The sequence below is a fragment of the Aquarana catesbeiana genome, linkage group LG11, assembly GCF_042186555.1.
Source record: "Aquarana catesbeiana isolate 2022-GZ linkage group LG11, ASM4218655v1, whole genome shotgun sequence".
NCBI classification, from domain to species: Eukaryota; Metazoa; Chordata; class Amphibia; order Anura; family Ranidae; genus Aquarana; species Aquarana catesbeiana.
This window is the reverse complement of record NC_133334.1, coordinates 140,864,288-140,879,673: the sequence shown is the minus strand read 5'-3', so window position 1 is coordinate 140,879,673 and position 15,386 is coordinate 140,864,288. Positions and strand designations below refer to the sequence as shown.

General features: G+C 42.4%; 1 protein-coding gene across 1 annotated transcript in view; it reads right to left on the bottom strand.

The window, feature by feature from the left end:
* Nucleotides 1-1,417: 1,417 nt before the first annotated feature.
* The window catches only part of LOC141112316 (uncharacterized), a 128,356-nt gene continuing 114,387 nt past the window's right edge, over nucleotides 1,418-15,386 (bottom strand). Inside the window, exons 11-12 of the mRNA XM_073605002.1 lie at nucleotides 12,410-12,547; nucleotides 1,418-1,774 (exon numbers count right to left, since the gene is read on the bottom strand). Coding sequence (XP_073461103.1) covers nucleotides 1,713-1,774; nucleotides 12,410-12,547 — 200 coding nt within the window. The 3' untranslated portion in view covers nucleotides 1,418-1,712. The remainder of the gene's footprint in view (nucleotides 1,775-12,409; nucleotides 12,548-15,386) is intronic.

The window sequence follows — 15,386 nt, the reverse complement described above, 5'->3', positions numbered from 1 at the left end:
GCTTCCTCTGATTTGCTGAGGTGCAGAGGCAGGCAGATGCCACCAAAATATCCACCTTCACCAATCAAAGGAGGCCTTGTAATTATTAATAAAAATACATGGCTTATCCTGAATTTGGAAAGTTGCCCGTACTGCTGCCAGAACACAGCACTTCTTACTGTATGTAGGTAATGCTACTACAGTACATTACAGTGCACATAACTTCCGCAATATTGTGTAATGGACACAGTTTTTTTGGGTCAGCTCGGAAGTGATATAAATACAAGTGGGTCAGCAGAGGCCAGGATCCACTTCCATCAGGCACCTAACAAATGTAAACACTACAGAGCTGGGAGTGTGTGAAAATTCCCCTGCTGCTGACCCAAGTCAGTGGCAGTGAATTTTTTTCTGGCATGACAGCAAGTGTTACAAACTTTCCTTTAAGGTGGGAATTACTATAGTAGATATTGTGCATGGTGGCAGCTATAATTTTCTGTGCAAAAAGAGAGTTAACCATGGCGTTAACTGACCTCAGTAACCATCACAGGCCGACTACATATACAAAATTTCTTGTACAACTTTCCTTTAGATTTACCAAAACCAGGTCAAACCTAAAACTCTTTTTCAATTTGTATGAAATCAGGCAGGCCCTTGCACTACATGGTTAAAAGGTAAATCTAAAGGAAAATAAAAACAATAAAAATTGAATAATGTGTAGCCAGCTTTAGGCTGGCCATACATTATACAATTTTCTTATTAAATTTCCTTTAGATTTACCTTCAACTATGCAAAGGGCTGCCCGATTTTATACAAAATGAAAAAGTGTTTAGGTTTGACCTCATTATATTGTTTTGGTAAAAGGAAAATGGTAAATGAAAAGGAGTATGGCCAGCCTTAAGCCCGTACACACGACAAAGCTGTTCGTCCGGCTTCTGTCGAAGCGGCATGACCAAAAAAGGTCCTGTTCAGCGCTTTTAGCCAAAGGCTGAGCGCGCTGACTGGAGTGTCCTGGCAGGGGGTGTACCCCTGTCAGAGCACAACAGAACAGCAGGCGAGATTGCCGTACTAACATCGGGTTGTTTTGAATTAAAAAAATTTGCAGTGTGTACTAGACTTTAATCTGTTGGTGATTGTCCTGCAAGCTGGAGCGATACCTGTACAGGGTGGGCCTGGATGTGCAATTGTCATTCTAAATAGCAGCAGTAAATGGTGGTCCCAAACTTTTTTGCTGCTGCTGACTTGTTTATGCATGTGCAATCGCCTATATTTCTATGCTCACAGATTTCTTTAAAAAGTGTAAGATTTTTTATTTTTTTAAATTAGATTTCGCTCATGTTTGCCCTTGAAGATTATCAAATGTAACTTGTGCACCAGCAAATGTTTAAAATGTTACGGTCTTTACAGATCATTTTCACACACAAAAAGGTCAGACAAGATATTATGTAAAACTTTGTACTTTAATCTCTCTGAAGAGACAGACAAAAGAATCAAAATGTTATATAAACAAAACAAAGATAAATTTGCTGGCTACCTGACATGGTTGCATTGCACAGGAAATGAAATTGTCACTGTCCAGATCATAAAAATGTAACCGTGTCATTAAGGGGGAGGGGAAAAAAATACTCCTATAGGAATGTAGGGACATTCACACGTTACTGCTGCACTGCTCTAATACTGAATTACAAGTACAACTGGGCATACAATAGTCACTGGCAGGACTTGATCTTCTGTATTTACTGGAGTAAAGGTTTAGGTTTTACAGGCCAGAGATGTGAAGTGGTATTCCCAGACAGGGCTGTCAAGAGAAGAAAAAAAAAAAAAAAAAAGGTTATCACAGCAGTATATCATCACTTACATTAACATGTCTTCGAGTTTTACTGTACCAAATCATGCACGAGAACACCAAGGTTATAAGAACAACAGCTCTAGGCTCCAGATCCTTCTGTGTTTTCCTCAATTTATTGGTTACAGCTACTACTTACTCACACTAAGTCTGACTAGTATTAACCAGAATGAACTTTTGGGGGTGGTCATAAGAAAACCAGGACTCAAATCCATAATAAATTTACTTGCATTGTAAACTAGCACATGTAGGTATGGTATACAAGGAAGGACATTTTATTTTATTTCAAGTGAGCCGAATGCAATTCTGCCTAATAAATCTGCGTTTTTGTTTTTTATTTACTAAATGACTGTACACTTACAGTTTGGAGTAGGAAGCTTGTCAAAAGTGCTGGGCTGACATTCAAATATATTTGCTAAATTAAACGTCTGCTCTGTGATTTTACAAGCTTCTGCTGTGTAGTATTGTAGTGCAATCCATCTAAGAACTGAATTTACCAAGACTGCCATAAAAGAGAGAAAAGGCAAACATGTAATCTTATAAAGCAGACAAAAGGCCAAATCGACACAGGCTCTTAGAGGAGTCATATCTGCCTTCCACCACTGGAGAGGAGTAACGGCTGATTGGGGAACACAGTGATGAACTCAGGACATTGGCAATACTGGCTGCAAGCCTGACAATTTGCAACAGTGGAAATTTGAGAAATCACTTTCCATGTGGAAAGAAAATTCTTTTTTGCAACTTTCAAAATCTTTACTAGGACTGGCAGCTTGGGATCTCTCAACTCTTGCAATGTGCTGGACAACCGAGAGAAACACATAGGCTGACACAGTTGAACTCCTAAGATTGCTAGTTGACAGGCTGACTGACTTTAGTACTTTATGTCACTAAACTTAAATGGTGTGTACACATCCAATAGTCTGAAGACTGCTGCTGGGCGCCACCATCTTGGAGGTGATCAGCAGACTCAGAGCTGTCCCTCAAAAAACACAGTCTATAGTATTTCCCTTTACTCCTCCCCTCACAAGTACAAAAAACATATCTAGAGAGGGGAGGTGAAGGGAGGGGGAACAGAGCCAACACAGAGAAATTATACACGCCCAGAGGAGGAGAGGCATACAAATCAGTTATGGAAAGGAAAAGTTCTGCATGCAAGAATTTAAAGGGGTTGTAAAGATGTTTTTTTTTTTTTTTTTAAATAACAAACATGTCATACTTACCTTCACTGTGCAGCTCGTTCTGCACAGAGTGGCCCCGAACCTGGTCTTCTGGGGTCCCTCGGCGGCTGTTTCAGCTCCTCCCCGCAAGCATTTACCACCTTCATGCGAGCTCCCTCGCACGGTGGTGAGTGCTTGCGGGCGCGCTCCCGTGATACAGCCGGCGGCTATAGCCGCTTGCTGTATCACTCGGCCCCGCCCCCCGGCGCGCCGCGTCATCGGATGTGATTGACAGCAGCGCGAGCCAATGGCTGCGCTGCTTTCAATCCATCCACTGCAGCCAATCAGCGACCAGGCTGAGCTGCAATGAAGCTGACGAGGACGAGGAGCGAAGATTCGAGGCGTCAGGTAAGTAAAACGGGGGGGCTGGGGGCGGCGGTACTGTCAAAAGTTTTTTCACCTTAATGCATAGAATGCATTAAGGTGAAAAAATTTTTACCTTTACAACCCCTTTAAATGTTTTTTTCTGTGCTTTTACCGCAATAGAATTCAGAAAAGACTATGTTAAAATGTTTTCTGCGCTCATGTGTACTAAGCATACTGTCCACATTTCGAAAGGAGAGACAGGCTTATTCAAGGAAGTAATGCAAAAAGCAGCGTTAAATTGCAGCAATCCATAGTGACCACAATTCATTTTATGCATGTAATTAAAAAAGACATTTTACTTGGTAATGAGTAAACATGCAAGCATAATGAGTGAGTAGCATTACTTTCTAAAATCCCCCAATTGGGTTTTAGTAACATAATACTATAGGTAAATGACCATAACCGCAACAAACATTACTAACAGTGAACAGTTTAGTATTAACAAATAGATGAAAGATTTCAAATGGTTGCTATATATTAAGTCACACTGCTTCACTCAGTTTATATAAAGTGATTTACTTTTAACCAGTTGGACACTGGGCATGCTACACATGCTGAAAAAAACTTTACTCAAATACATAGGACATGCGCAGTACACAGTCCTTCCATCGTGGTGGATGGCGATATGCAGCTGCTATAGGCTTGTTGGATGATTTATTATTATGGGTCAGCCCAACATATGGCAACGCACTGAAACACTACTTGGCATGCAGCTGCTATATACCTGCTGATGGCGTTCCTATTTTTGCCAGTCCTACTGTGAATATGCACTTATATCATTGATAAATATCAGGGATAGATGAATATTGTCTTTTATACCACTTTCAAGTAACAAACTACCAACTAAAGGTCATATCCGTTCCTAGGGGATTGAATATCCTGATATGGTATTCCATTTCGTGTCGATTCCTATTGGGGACTATTGACTGAGGTAATTTAACAGTATTTTTGTGAACGGCCTTGTTGTCCTGCGCCATGTAGAGCACAGCAGTTCTGCGCCATGCGGCATACGCCATCTGACTGGGTCCTAGCTGGTGCATGCCAATTTTCTTTGCAGTCAAGATACTGGGGTCGAACATTTTTTTTTTACTTTTTGTAATAAACGCATTTTTTATGAATTTGGTCTCACTGTCCTTCTCTGGTACCAGTAAAGTCCCCAGGGTCTTGATTTTTAACCACTTCCTGACCAGGCCATTTTTTGCGATACGCCACTGCGTCACTTTAACTGATAATTGTGTAGTCGTGCGACGCTGTACCCAAACAAAATTTATGTATTTTTCCCCCACAAATAGAGCTTTCTTTTGGTGGTTTTTGATCGCCTCTGCGGTTTTTATTGTTTGCATTATAAACAAAAAAAAAGCGTCAATTTAAAAAAATTAAATAAACAAAACAAACACAATATTTTTTACTTTTTGCAATAATAAATATCCCAAAAAAAAAAAACTAATTTCTTCATCAGTTTAGGCCGATATGTATTCTACATATTTTTGGTATAATAAAAAAAAAATAAAATAATTCGCAATAACTGTATATTGATTGGTTTGTGTAAAAGTTATAGCGTCTACAATAGGGGATAGATTTATGGCATTTTTATTATTATTTTTTTTTTTTAAACGTAAATGGCGACAATCTGGGATTTTTATCAGGACTACGACCTTGCGGCGGACAGATCGGACACTTTTTTGGGACCATTGACACTTATACAGCGACCAGAGCTAAAAATAGCTAAAAAAGGGGTTAACACTATGGGGAGATCAAAGGATTAACTGTGTTCCCTAGGTGTGTTAACTGTGGGGGGTGTGTGACTGACTAGGGGAGGAGACAGATTGGTGTCACGATCTGTCTTTACTCCCGACAGGACGTGGGTCTGTGTGTTTACACACACAGATCCATGTTCCTGCTTTGTCATGAGCGATCGTGAGTACCCGGCGGACATCGCGCCTGCTAGCTCCTCTTAAAGGAGCGACCTATACCTACAGCAATTTGCGCAGCCGTGCCAACCTGTTAAAGAACATTAATTGTTAAACTGTGTAAATTGTGTGTAAAGTTAAGCTTTAACCCCATCACATCCATCCTGCCACTGCTTGTGACCACTTCCTTCTTCCTCGATGTGTGACCCGTACATTACCGTATCTAGTGCACCTTTTTCAAGAGCAACATTTAGTCCTCTCAGTACGGACATGATTCTTCAATTCCAAAAAATTGTGGCAAAAAAAAAAAAGATCACCTTGGCATGTCTACTTTCCAAAAACTGGTCATTTCAGGGTTTTCACAAATTGGCATTTATTCTAACAGAAAAGGGTAAAGTTATTTTTTTTTACCTTCAATCCCCCCCCCTTTAATGAAGGAGTATCATAGGCCGATACTCAAGTGGTTAAAAGGAGGCCACCCCAGTCAGACCCTGAACTCACACAAAAGCAAAGTATGTCCAAACTTAGACTGCTTTCACACTGAGGCGCTTGACAGGTGCAACAGCGCTAAAAATAGCGACTGCATAGCGCCTGTAAAGAGCCTCTCCTGTCTCTCCAGTGTGAAAGCCCAAGGGCTTTTACACTGGAGCGGTGCGCTTGCAGGACAGAAAAAAAAGTCCTGCAAGCAGCATCTTTGCAGTGCTGTAAGAGCGGTGTATACACTGCTCCGAAAGTGCCCCTGCCCATTCAAATCAATGGGCAGCACCGCCGAATCGCTGAAGCGGTGCTTTGCGGGCGGTTTTAACCCCTTTTTCGGCCGCTAGCGGGACTTAAAAGTGCCCCACTAGCGGCCAAATAGCGCTGCTAAAACAACAGTAAAGCCGTTTACCGCTGATGCCCCCAATGCCTCAGTGTGAAAGCACACTTAAGGATGGAGGATCAAGAGTTTTTTTCCTGCAGAAGGAGAACCTTGAACTGAGTAATATCTAGAAAATGACCTAGGCACCGCAAATGGTGGCTTAGTCCCAGCGCTGACTTCTGAATGTGCAGAATACTACCGAGCCTTTGAAAAGGCTGAACAAAGTGGTGAATATTGAAAAAAAAATCAGAGTTGACTAGTATCCCAGAATCAGAATGCCCCAGGGAGTGTAGCAAGACTAGAACAGGAGCTAGCACCTTTATAAGAAGTAATGTAGTGGACTGCTCAAAGAAAAATGCAACAAACTGGTAGTGTTGTGTGCCCACAGCAAAACATATGAAGCATTGATGCGCTTGGAAAGAAAGGGAACTGCAGGAATGTGTTCATGTCCACTGATTCCAACCCCCCCCCCAAAAAAAAAAAAAAAAAAAAAGGAAATAAGGAGTGCTTTTAGGTTCAAAATGGACCAATTTCCCCTTTTGCTTTGCAAACAGTGAAACAATGGAAGTAGAAACCCCAAAAACGTTTTTTGTTCAACGGGAGCAATAACTCTTTGGGAAAGTAAATGTGCACAAAGCAGGGTAGAATTGGTCTCTGAAATTCTAGCTTGTATCCTCCATGGACACCACATCCTTCGCCTATGTGCCAGACATGATTTTGGCCCAGGTGACTGCGAAGGATAACAAACATCCCCCCTACTATGAAAAGTGTGAGCATCTCTTCATTGTAAGGAAGACTTGCTCACAGGGCTGCTAGGTTTTGGCATCCGAGGTTTGCGCGGAAACTCAGCCTTGTATACTTCGTGGCCTGGGAGAAATTAAAAGTAATTCTGGTTCCAAAGGAAAGATTTTTTGGCTTGAACCTTAGCTTTCTGTTAACTGGGGCAAAAGGGTACTCTTACCACTTTAACCACTTCAATATCAGACACCTTTCCACCTGTCTGCCCAAGCCAAATTTTCAGCTTTCAGCGCTGTCGCTTTTTAAATGACAATTGCGTGGTCATGCTACACTGTACCCAAACAAGATTTTTATCATTTTGTTTCCACAAATAGAGCTTTCTTTTGGTGGCATTTGATCACCTCTTGGATTTTTATTTTCTGCTAAAAAAAAAAAAATAAATTTCCGTTTTTGTTAGAAAACTTTGTAAATAAGTATGTTTTCTCCTTCAATGATGAGGCTGCACTGACAGGCGCTGATGGGCACTCATAGGTGACACAGATGGGCAGCACTGATAAGGAGGTATTGGCAGGCATCAATTGTGGGCATTGATTGGCATACCCAATGGCCATGGGTGGCATACCTGGTGGTCACAAATGGGGGGCATCCCTGGTGGTCTGCACTGATAATCAGCGCAGACCCACCCCCCCGTCAGGAGCAGCCGATCGGCTCTCCTCTACTCGCGTCTGACAGACGTGAGTGAGGAAAAGCCGATACACAGGCTTTTCTGTTTACATCGTGATCAGCTGTAATTGGACACAGATGATCACGCGGTAAAGAGTCTCCGTCAGACTCTTTATGTAGATCAGAGTTGTAGTGTGTCAGAGTGACACGCTGCACCACCGATTGCCACGCTGCGCAACCCCCGTGTGCATGCGCTAGCTCACTATCCTGATCACGTCATATGACGTCCGGTCAGGATAACTAACCACTTGGCCGACGTCATGTTGCTATTCAAAAAGACAAACATTTATGTCAAAATGTCCTCCACAAATATACAAAGAGTAGAGTCATTCATTAGGAGGTGTACAGTTAGGTCCATATATATATTTGGACACAGGGACAATTTTCATACTTTTGGTTCTATATGCCAGCAGAATCAAATTAAAACAATCCAAATGAATTTGAAATGCAGACTTTCAGGTTTAATTCAAGGGGTTGAACATAGATATCAAGTAAAAATTTTAGCAATCTTTTTTTTTTTTATACACAGTCCACCCCCCCCCCCCCATTTTCAGGGGCTAAAATGTAATTGGACAAATGAAAATAATCATATAAAATATTTTTTTTATATTTTGTTGAGAATCCTTTACTGGCAATGACTGCCTGAAGTCTGAAACCCATGGACATTACCAAGGTTTCCTCCTTTCTGATGCTTTGCCAGACTAACTGCAGCTCTCTTCAGTTGTTCTTTGTTTGTGGCTCTTTCTGCCTTTAGTTTTGCTTTCAGTGAGTGAAATGCATGCTCAATTGGGTTGAGATCAGGCGATTGACTCGGCCATTGCAGAATATTCCACTTCTTTTCCTTCAAAAGCTCCTGGATTGCTTTTGCAGTGTATTTTGGATCATTGTCCATCTGTACTGTGAAGCACCGTCCAATCAACTTTGCTGCATTTGGCTAAATCTGGGCAGACAGTACATCTCTAAACACCGCAGAATATATCCAGCTGCTTCTGTCACATCAAACACCAATGACCTAGTGCCACTGGAAGCCATGCATGCCCATGCCATCACACTGCCTCCACCATGTTTTACAGATGATGTTGTGTGCTTTGGATCATGGAGTGGTTCCAAGCCCTCTCCACACTTTTCTTCCCGTAATTCTGGTACAGATTAATCTTCGTTTCACCCATCTAAAGAATGCTTTTCCAGAACTGCTCTGGCTTTTTTTTTTTTTTTTTTTAAGATGTTTTTTGGCAAAGTCTAATCTGGCTTTTCTATTCTTCAGGGCTTATGAATGGTTTGCACCTTGTGGTGAACCCTCTGTATTTGCTCTCATTAAGTCTTCTCTTGATTGTAGACTTTGACAATGATACACCCACATCCTAGAGTGTCTACGTCACTTGTCTGGATGTTGTGAATGGGTTTTAATTTACCACAGGAGGGGATGGAGAGATCATCCACCACCTTTGTCTACTGTGAAAGTCCAGGCCTTTTTATGTTGCTGAGCTCACCAGTGCGTCGTTTGTTCCTCATAATGTAACAAACTTGATTTGGCCACTCCTAAAGTTGCTGCTATCTCTCTGATTGATTTTTTTTGTTTTTGAAGCCTTACAATGGCCTGTGTCACTTGCATGGACAGCTCCTTTGAACGCATGATGTAGGTTCACCGCAATAGATTCCAAATGCAAATACCACACTTCGAATCAACTCCAGACCTTTTACCTGCTTAACTGATAACGAAATAACCAAGGAGTAGCCCACACCTGGCCATGAAACAGCTTTTGATTCAATTGTCCAATTACTTTTGGTCCCTTGAAAAAGGGGGGATGGCTATTAAAAGCTGTAATTCCTAAGCCCTTCCTCCGATTTGGACTTACATACCCTCAAATTAAACTCTGTGTGCACACTTTCAGGCCATATCCATTATAGAACTATAGCTTGAATCTGTTTTGGCCAATACCTGAAATAAACTAAAAAATTGTGCCTGTGTCCAAATATATATGGACTGTACCATATCCACAATGCCAGCAACACATTAGCGCATGGCAACAGGCATCCTAACTGCTGCAAAACAAGAAATTGCTCAAGGGATTTGATAAAACATAAAAAGGCTGGATATCCCACAGGCCGCGGAGTATTTGACCAATGCTTTCTAAACAGGGTACTGATGGACAATACTTTTGAAGGGGAAAGCTACTAATCAGGAGAAAAACAATTACCATTCCAAATCAGTTGCAACAAACATAATGTGAAGGTTATACAGGATGGAGGCTTAAGAAAGTCCAAACTAGTAAACTTGGGAATACAAAGGTGGGTAGCTCCAGTTCCCAGCACTGCATCAACAAGAACAAAGAATCTTTAGGGCTAGGAGTAGTAGACTGAACCTCCTTAGGTACCATACCATTCAAAAGGAATAAATTAGATAATCTATCATCATGAGCTATATGTGCAAAGGAAGCTACAGGAAAACATGCTTGCAGCACCTACAATTTGAGACCGCAATCATGGCTGTGATCTTATGTATAAATTCCAACATAGTTCTGGATAATGTCCCCTAGATAATCCAGAAAAGAGGAGCATGGCTGGATGGATACACAAAGACAAGCATTTGGACTCAAGCACGGAAGAGCAATATGGGCGGTATGCATCAAACAAAAAAAAAAAAAAAAAAAAAAGAAGAAGCATGTGGACTTCAAGCAGGGGCCATTAATAGATCAAAAGCCCCACAACAGGTGCCTTTGTGCTTATGATCCACCATACTGCTCATATGGAAGCTAAACCAATTAGGGTATTCATGAATTATCAGTATACACCAGTGGTCTCCAAAATGTGACACAGGGACCGGATGTGGCCCTTTGCTTGCCTTATCAGGCCCTTGAGGCACTATCCCTCCCACTGATACAAGACACTATTCTGCCAACTGACAACAATGGGACACCATTTCTCCCACTGACACAAACAAGGAGGCACTATTCCTCTGAATGATACCAACGATGGGGCACTATTCTTTCCATTAATATCAAATAAAACAAGGTTTACTCACATTGATGCCAGGAAAATTTCTAATCCCAATGCCCACAGTCTGGCCCCCCTTAAGTCTGAAGGACAAAAAACTGGCCCTTTGTTTAAAAAGTTTGGAGACCCCTGGTATACATCATTGGCGTATGCAGGGAGTGTGCCTAGGCACACCCTAATCCAGGGGCAGCTCCAGGGGGGTGCTTGGGTTCACCCCCATCTCTGCGACCATCTCTGTCACCGGGTCACCAAGGTCTACCTTTGACTTTCTCCCCCGGCTGCAGCATTTCTCTAGTGCCTCACACAGGACTGTAAGCTGTGCAGTATCCTCGGGATCAGAAGCTGGAGGGTGGGGGTGGGGTGGTGGTGTGGCCGAAATCTCCCTTCTACACAATTCACATATGGCTGCTTAAGCAGCTAAAACTGGGAAAGAGGCGGAGCAGAGATGGCAGCCTGGGAGTCCTCTGCTTCCAGCCATGTGGCAAGTGGCCGATCAGGAGACGTTTCTGTGCTGCTTCAACCCCTTCACTGCATACAAAAGAACACAAAAGAACTGGAGAACTGCTCCCAGTGCTCCCACTACATACTGCCCACTGACTGGCTGTACCACATTTAAAAAAAACAGAATTAAGTCAGTGTATGGCCAGGCTAAAATAGGTCACCAGGTGCCTAGAAATTACCAACAGCAAACTAGTGCCCTAGGGTTACATTACAGGTTGGACCTGCATGGAAAAGGATATAGCCTAAGGAATTTTTTTTTGCTACCCCTGCCCAATTCTCCTGTAGATGGCAGCATAACCCAGTGTTCACATGTGGTTTACACGCTTAAACCTAATCTCATATATAAAAGACATGCAATGCTCATGTTGCTTAGCACTGTGCTTGAGTTTTATCCCCTAAAAAAAAAACTTTATGTACCACCATCAGGTGAAAAACAGGCTTGATAAAACGTGTTTTCGCCCTCAAAATGTTGCCCATTCAGGGTTCTCTTCCTTTTACCATGGTGTTGATAATGCATTTTTATTGTTTTTTTGTTGGGATGATATTTCTGCTTAACATGTAATGAGGTTTGCACGTTTTTTTCTGTGGACAGCTATGCTTTATTGTGCCTCTCCTGACATGTTACATGGGGTATACCTTTTCTGAAAATTGTATGAAATCTTTTTAAATATAAAAGAATATTGCTGCAGTACATACTGTTTTGTGGTGTGCTTATTAATATATTCCTATGTAATTGAGAATTCCTTTTGACCCTGTGTCCCTTAATGAAGAATTGGGAAACAAAATGAATTTCACAAGACCTGTCATTACAATATCGTTACATTGTGATCTTAAAGGGGTTGTAAACCTTCAAGGTTTTTCACCGCAATGCATTCTATGCATTAAGGTGAAAAAACCTATTATGCTGCAGCCCCCCCCCCCCAGAGACCCCGTTTTACTTACCTGTACACCCCCTCTATCTTGTCCCAAGGACGAGCACACCAGCAAAAGCCGGTGTCTCAAGTCCTGATCGGATTGATTGATAGCAGCGCAGCCACTGGCTCCTGCTGCTGTCAATCAAATGCAATGACCCGGGGGGAAGGGCCGAGTCATACATTTGGCTTCTATGGACACCGAATGACTCGGGAGCGCGCCCCCAAGCTAACCTCCGGGAGAGCGCTTCTCCCAGGGGGTTATCTAATGCGGGGAGGAGCCGCAAGAGCCTCCAGACCACAGGTGTTAGAGCTGAAGTGGATAACAAGGTCTTACTAATAAAAAAAAAAAAAAAAAAACGCCTTACCAGGAGTAGGGAGAAGACCAGGTTTTTCACCAAGAAGTGGTCTTTTTGCAGGAGAAATAGGTGGAAAGCCAAGCAGAGGAGGTCTTTTTGTTGGCATTGCCAAAAGGGGCGGAGGTTTGCCTTGCGGAGCAGATAATCCTAAAGAAACAGAAGATTCACTTTAACATGTTTGGGTTTAAGTAAACAAATCTTAGGACAAATCCCACACCATGAAAACAAGGCACTCAACATACATGTTTGAGGATTAAATGCAGATCCTGCCTCATACAGTGCTTTTCTTATTAGAAAATAGTGAGGTAGCTAAAGCAGAAGATACCTTACATTTGATAAAACAACCAATAATCAAATGCACCCACTTTACTTGCAAGTAAAAGTAAATTCAGCTTAATTTGTATTTGCTAATACCTCAAAGCCTTACAAGAAAATGTTTTCGATTTATCATTTTACAAATCGAACACATTGACAGCCAGTACAATTATACAACAGAAAAAAAAAATTAAAGCTGCTAACGAATAACTGAATTACTTCTGTGGGGATGCTGTCTAAATTAGAACAGACAATGGTGGAACTTTAGGCTGGCCTGGGCAGTTGTGGCTAGTGGAACATTCCAACTTCCTGTACCAGCAAGATAAGAGTGGATAGTAAACAACGCCTTCTGACGTTGGTCCCACAGATGTCATCCAAACTAGCACACACAGGAATTTAAAATTCTACTATTTTTCAGAAATGCCAGTTATTTCTACCCTTTGAATCAAAAATGATAGTTCAAAAAGTATGCACTTGAAGTGGCAAAAACAGCTTAGCTATAAAATCCTACATCACAGGACACAGAGCCACAGGAATTACTGTATGGATTATATGGCACCTTCAGGTGATGGACACTGGCACACCCTAGACAAGAAGTTCAAGTCCCTCTATAACCCCCCCTTACCAGGAGTACCTCAGTTTTGTAGCAAAGCAATACACGTGTAACCAAAAAAAGGGGAGGGACCTCTGTGTCCCGTGATGTTCTCCAAGTAAAGGATTTTACAGGTAAGCTGTTATAAAAATCCTATTTTCTTTATCATACATCACGGGACACAGAGCCACAGTAATTACTGTATGGGATGTCCCAGAGCAATGCTATCTGAGGGAAGGGAGACACAAACCAAAGTAGGGTGCAATCAGACCTGAGGACCTATACTGCTGCCAGAAGCACACTGCGCCCAAAGGCGAAATCCTCATGCCTTCTTACATCCGCCTGATAGAATCTGGTGAATGTATGGACTGAAGACCAAGTTGCAGCCTTGCAGATTTGAGCCATGGAGGCTTGGTGATGCACTGCCCACAAAGCACTAACAGACCTGGTGCTTTGATTTGAAAAGATGGAACTTTCCCCTTCAAACCATAAGCTTGAATAATTACTTACCGAATCCACTTAGCCTTCTGGCAATATAAACAAAACATCCGTTTTCCGAATCTGAGCAGCCGCCTCTAAATAGACTTGACTGCTCTCACTACATTCAAAGAATGTAGCGACTTTTCTTCCGTAGAACAGGGTTCTGGAAAAAATTAAGGTAGAAAAATATCCTGGTTTAGATGAAAACCTGAAACCACCTTCGGCAGAAAGGTAGGACGATGCAATACCACTCTATCCTTGTGAATAATTAAATATGGCTCTTTACAAGAAAGAGCAGCCAATTCTGATATCCTTCTTGCAGAAGATATGGCTACCAGTAAAACTAGCTTCCTTGTCAAAAAGGACCAAGGGAATATGTTGTATCGTTTCAAAAGGCTGTTTCTGTAATGCTGACAGAACCAAATTCAAGTCCCAAGGGTTCAGGGGTGACCTAACAGGTTGATTAAGCTGTGTCACCCCCTGTATAAGCTACGGACCAAAGAATGCGAAGCAAGTGGTCGTTGAAATAATACCGATAAGGCCAAGACCTGGCCTTTGATGGTACTCAAGGCCAGCTTCATCTCTAACCCCATTTGCAGAAATGCAAGGATTCTATATATAAATATACTTTCTAGGATGCCAACCCCTTTATTCACACCAGGAAATGTATGCCTTCCAGACTCTATAATAAATGACTCTGGAAGCTGGCTTCCTTGCATTAATCAAGGTAGATATCACTGAGCCTGAAAGCCCACGATTCTTCAGAATGTGGGTTTCAATAGCCAAACTTAACTTAAATTTTGCATTTGTAAGGTAGGATGGAACACTGGTCCCTGAGACAGCAGGTCTGAACGTGGTGGTAGGGTCCATGGGGCCCCTATCGCCTTCTTTAAGATCTCTGCATACCAAGATCTTCTGGGCCACATGAACTTCTGACTTCCTTTCCTGCTTAATCCTGTGAAGAAGTCGTGGTAGCAGCAGAATAGGAGGGAATGCATAAATCAGTGAGAACTGATCCCATGGGGTCACCAGCGCATCTGTTCCGTATGAAAGTGGATCCCTTGTTCTTGACACAAAGTTTTCAACTTTGTTGTTGAACCTGGACGCAAACAGATCTACGTCCGGCATCCCCCATCTTTGGCATATAGCCAGGAAGATGTGGTGTGAAGGGACCATTCCCCCGGAACAACTGCTGGTGACTTAAGTAGTCAGCCTGCCAATTCTCTATCCCTGGAATGAAGATTGCCGATATGAATGGCACATACATTTCTGCCCAGGTTAGGATATGGTTTACCTCTCCCTGGGCTGCATGACTTCTGGTGCCCCCTTGGTGATGGATACAAGCCACTGCTGTGGCATTATCAGATTGAATCCTGACAGGACAATTCCGCAACCTGAATGTCCAAGCCTTTAGGGCTAGGCGTGCTGCCCGAATCTCTAGAATGTTGATCGGCAAGGTCCTTTCGGTTCTGGACCATTTCCCCTGGACAGACGCCTCTTCCAGGACTGCTCCCCAACCCGAAAGGCTGGCATCTGTTACCATCTTGCAGGTAACTTGTAAGAAGGATTTCTTCCACCAACTGAGGCTCTGGCGCACTT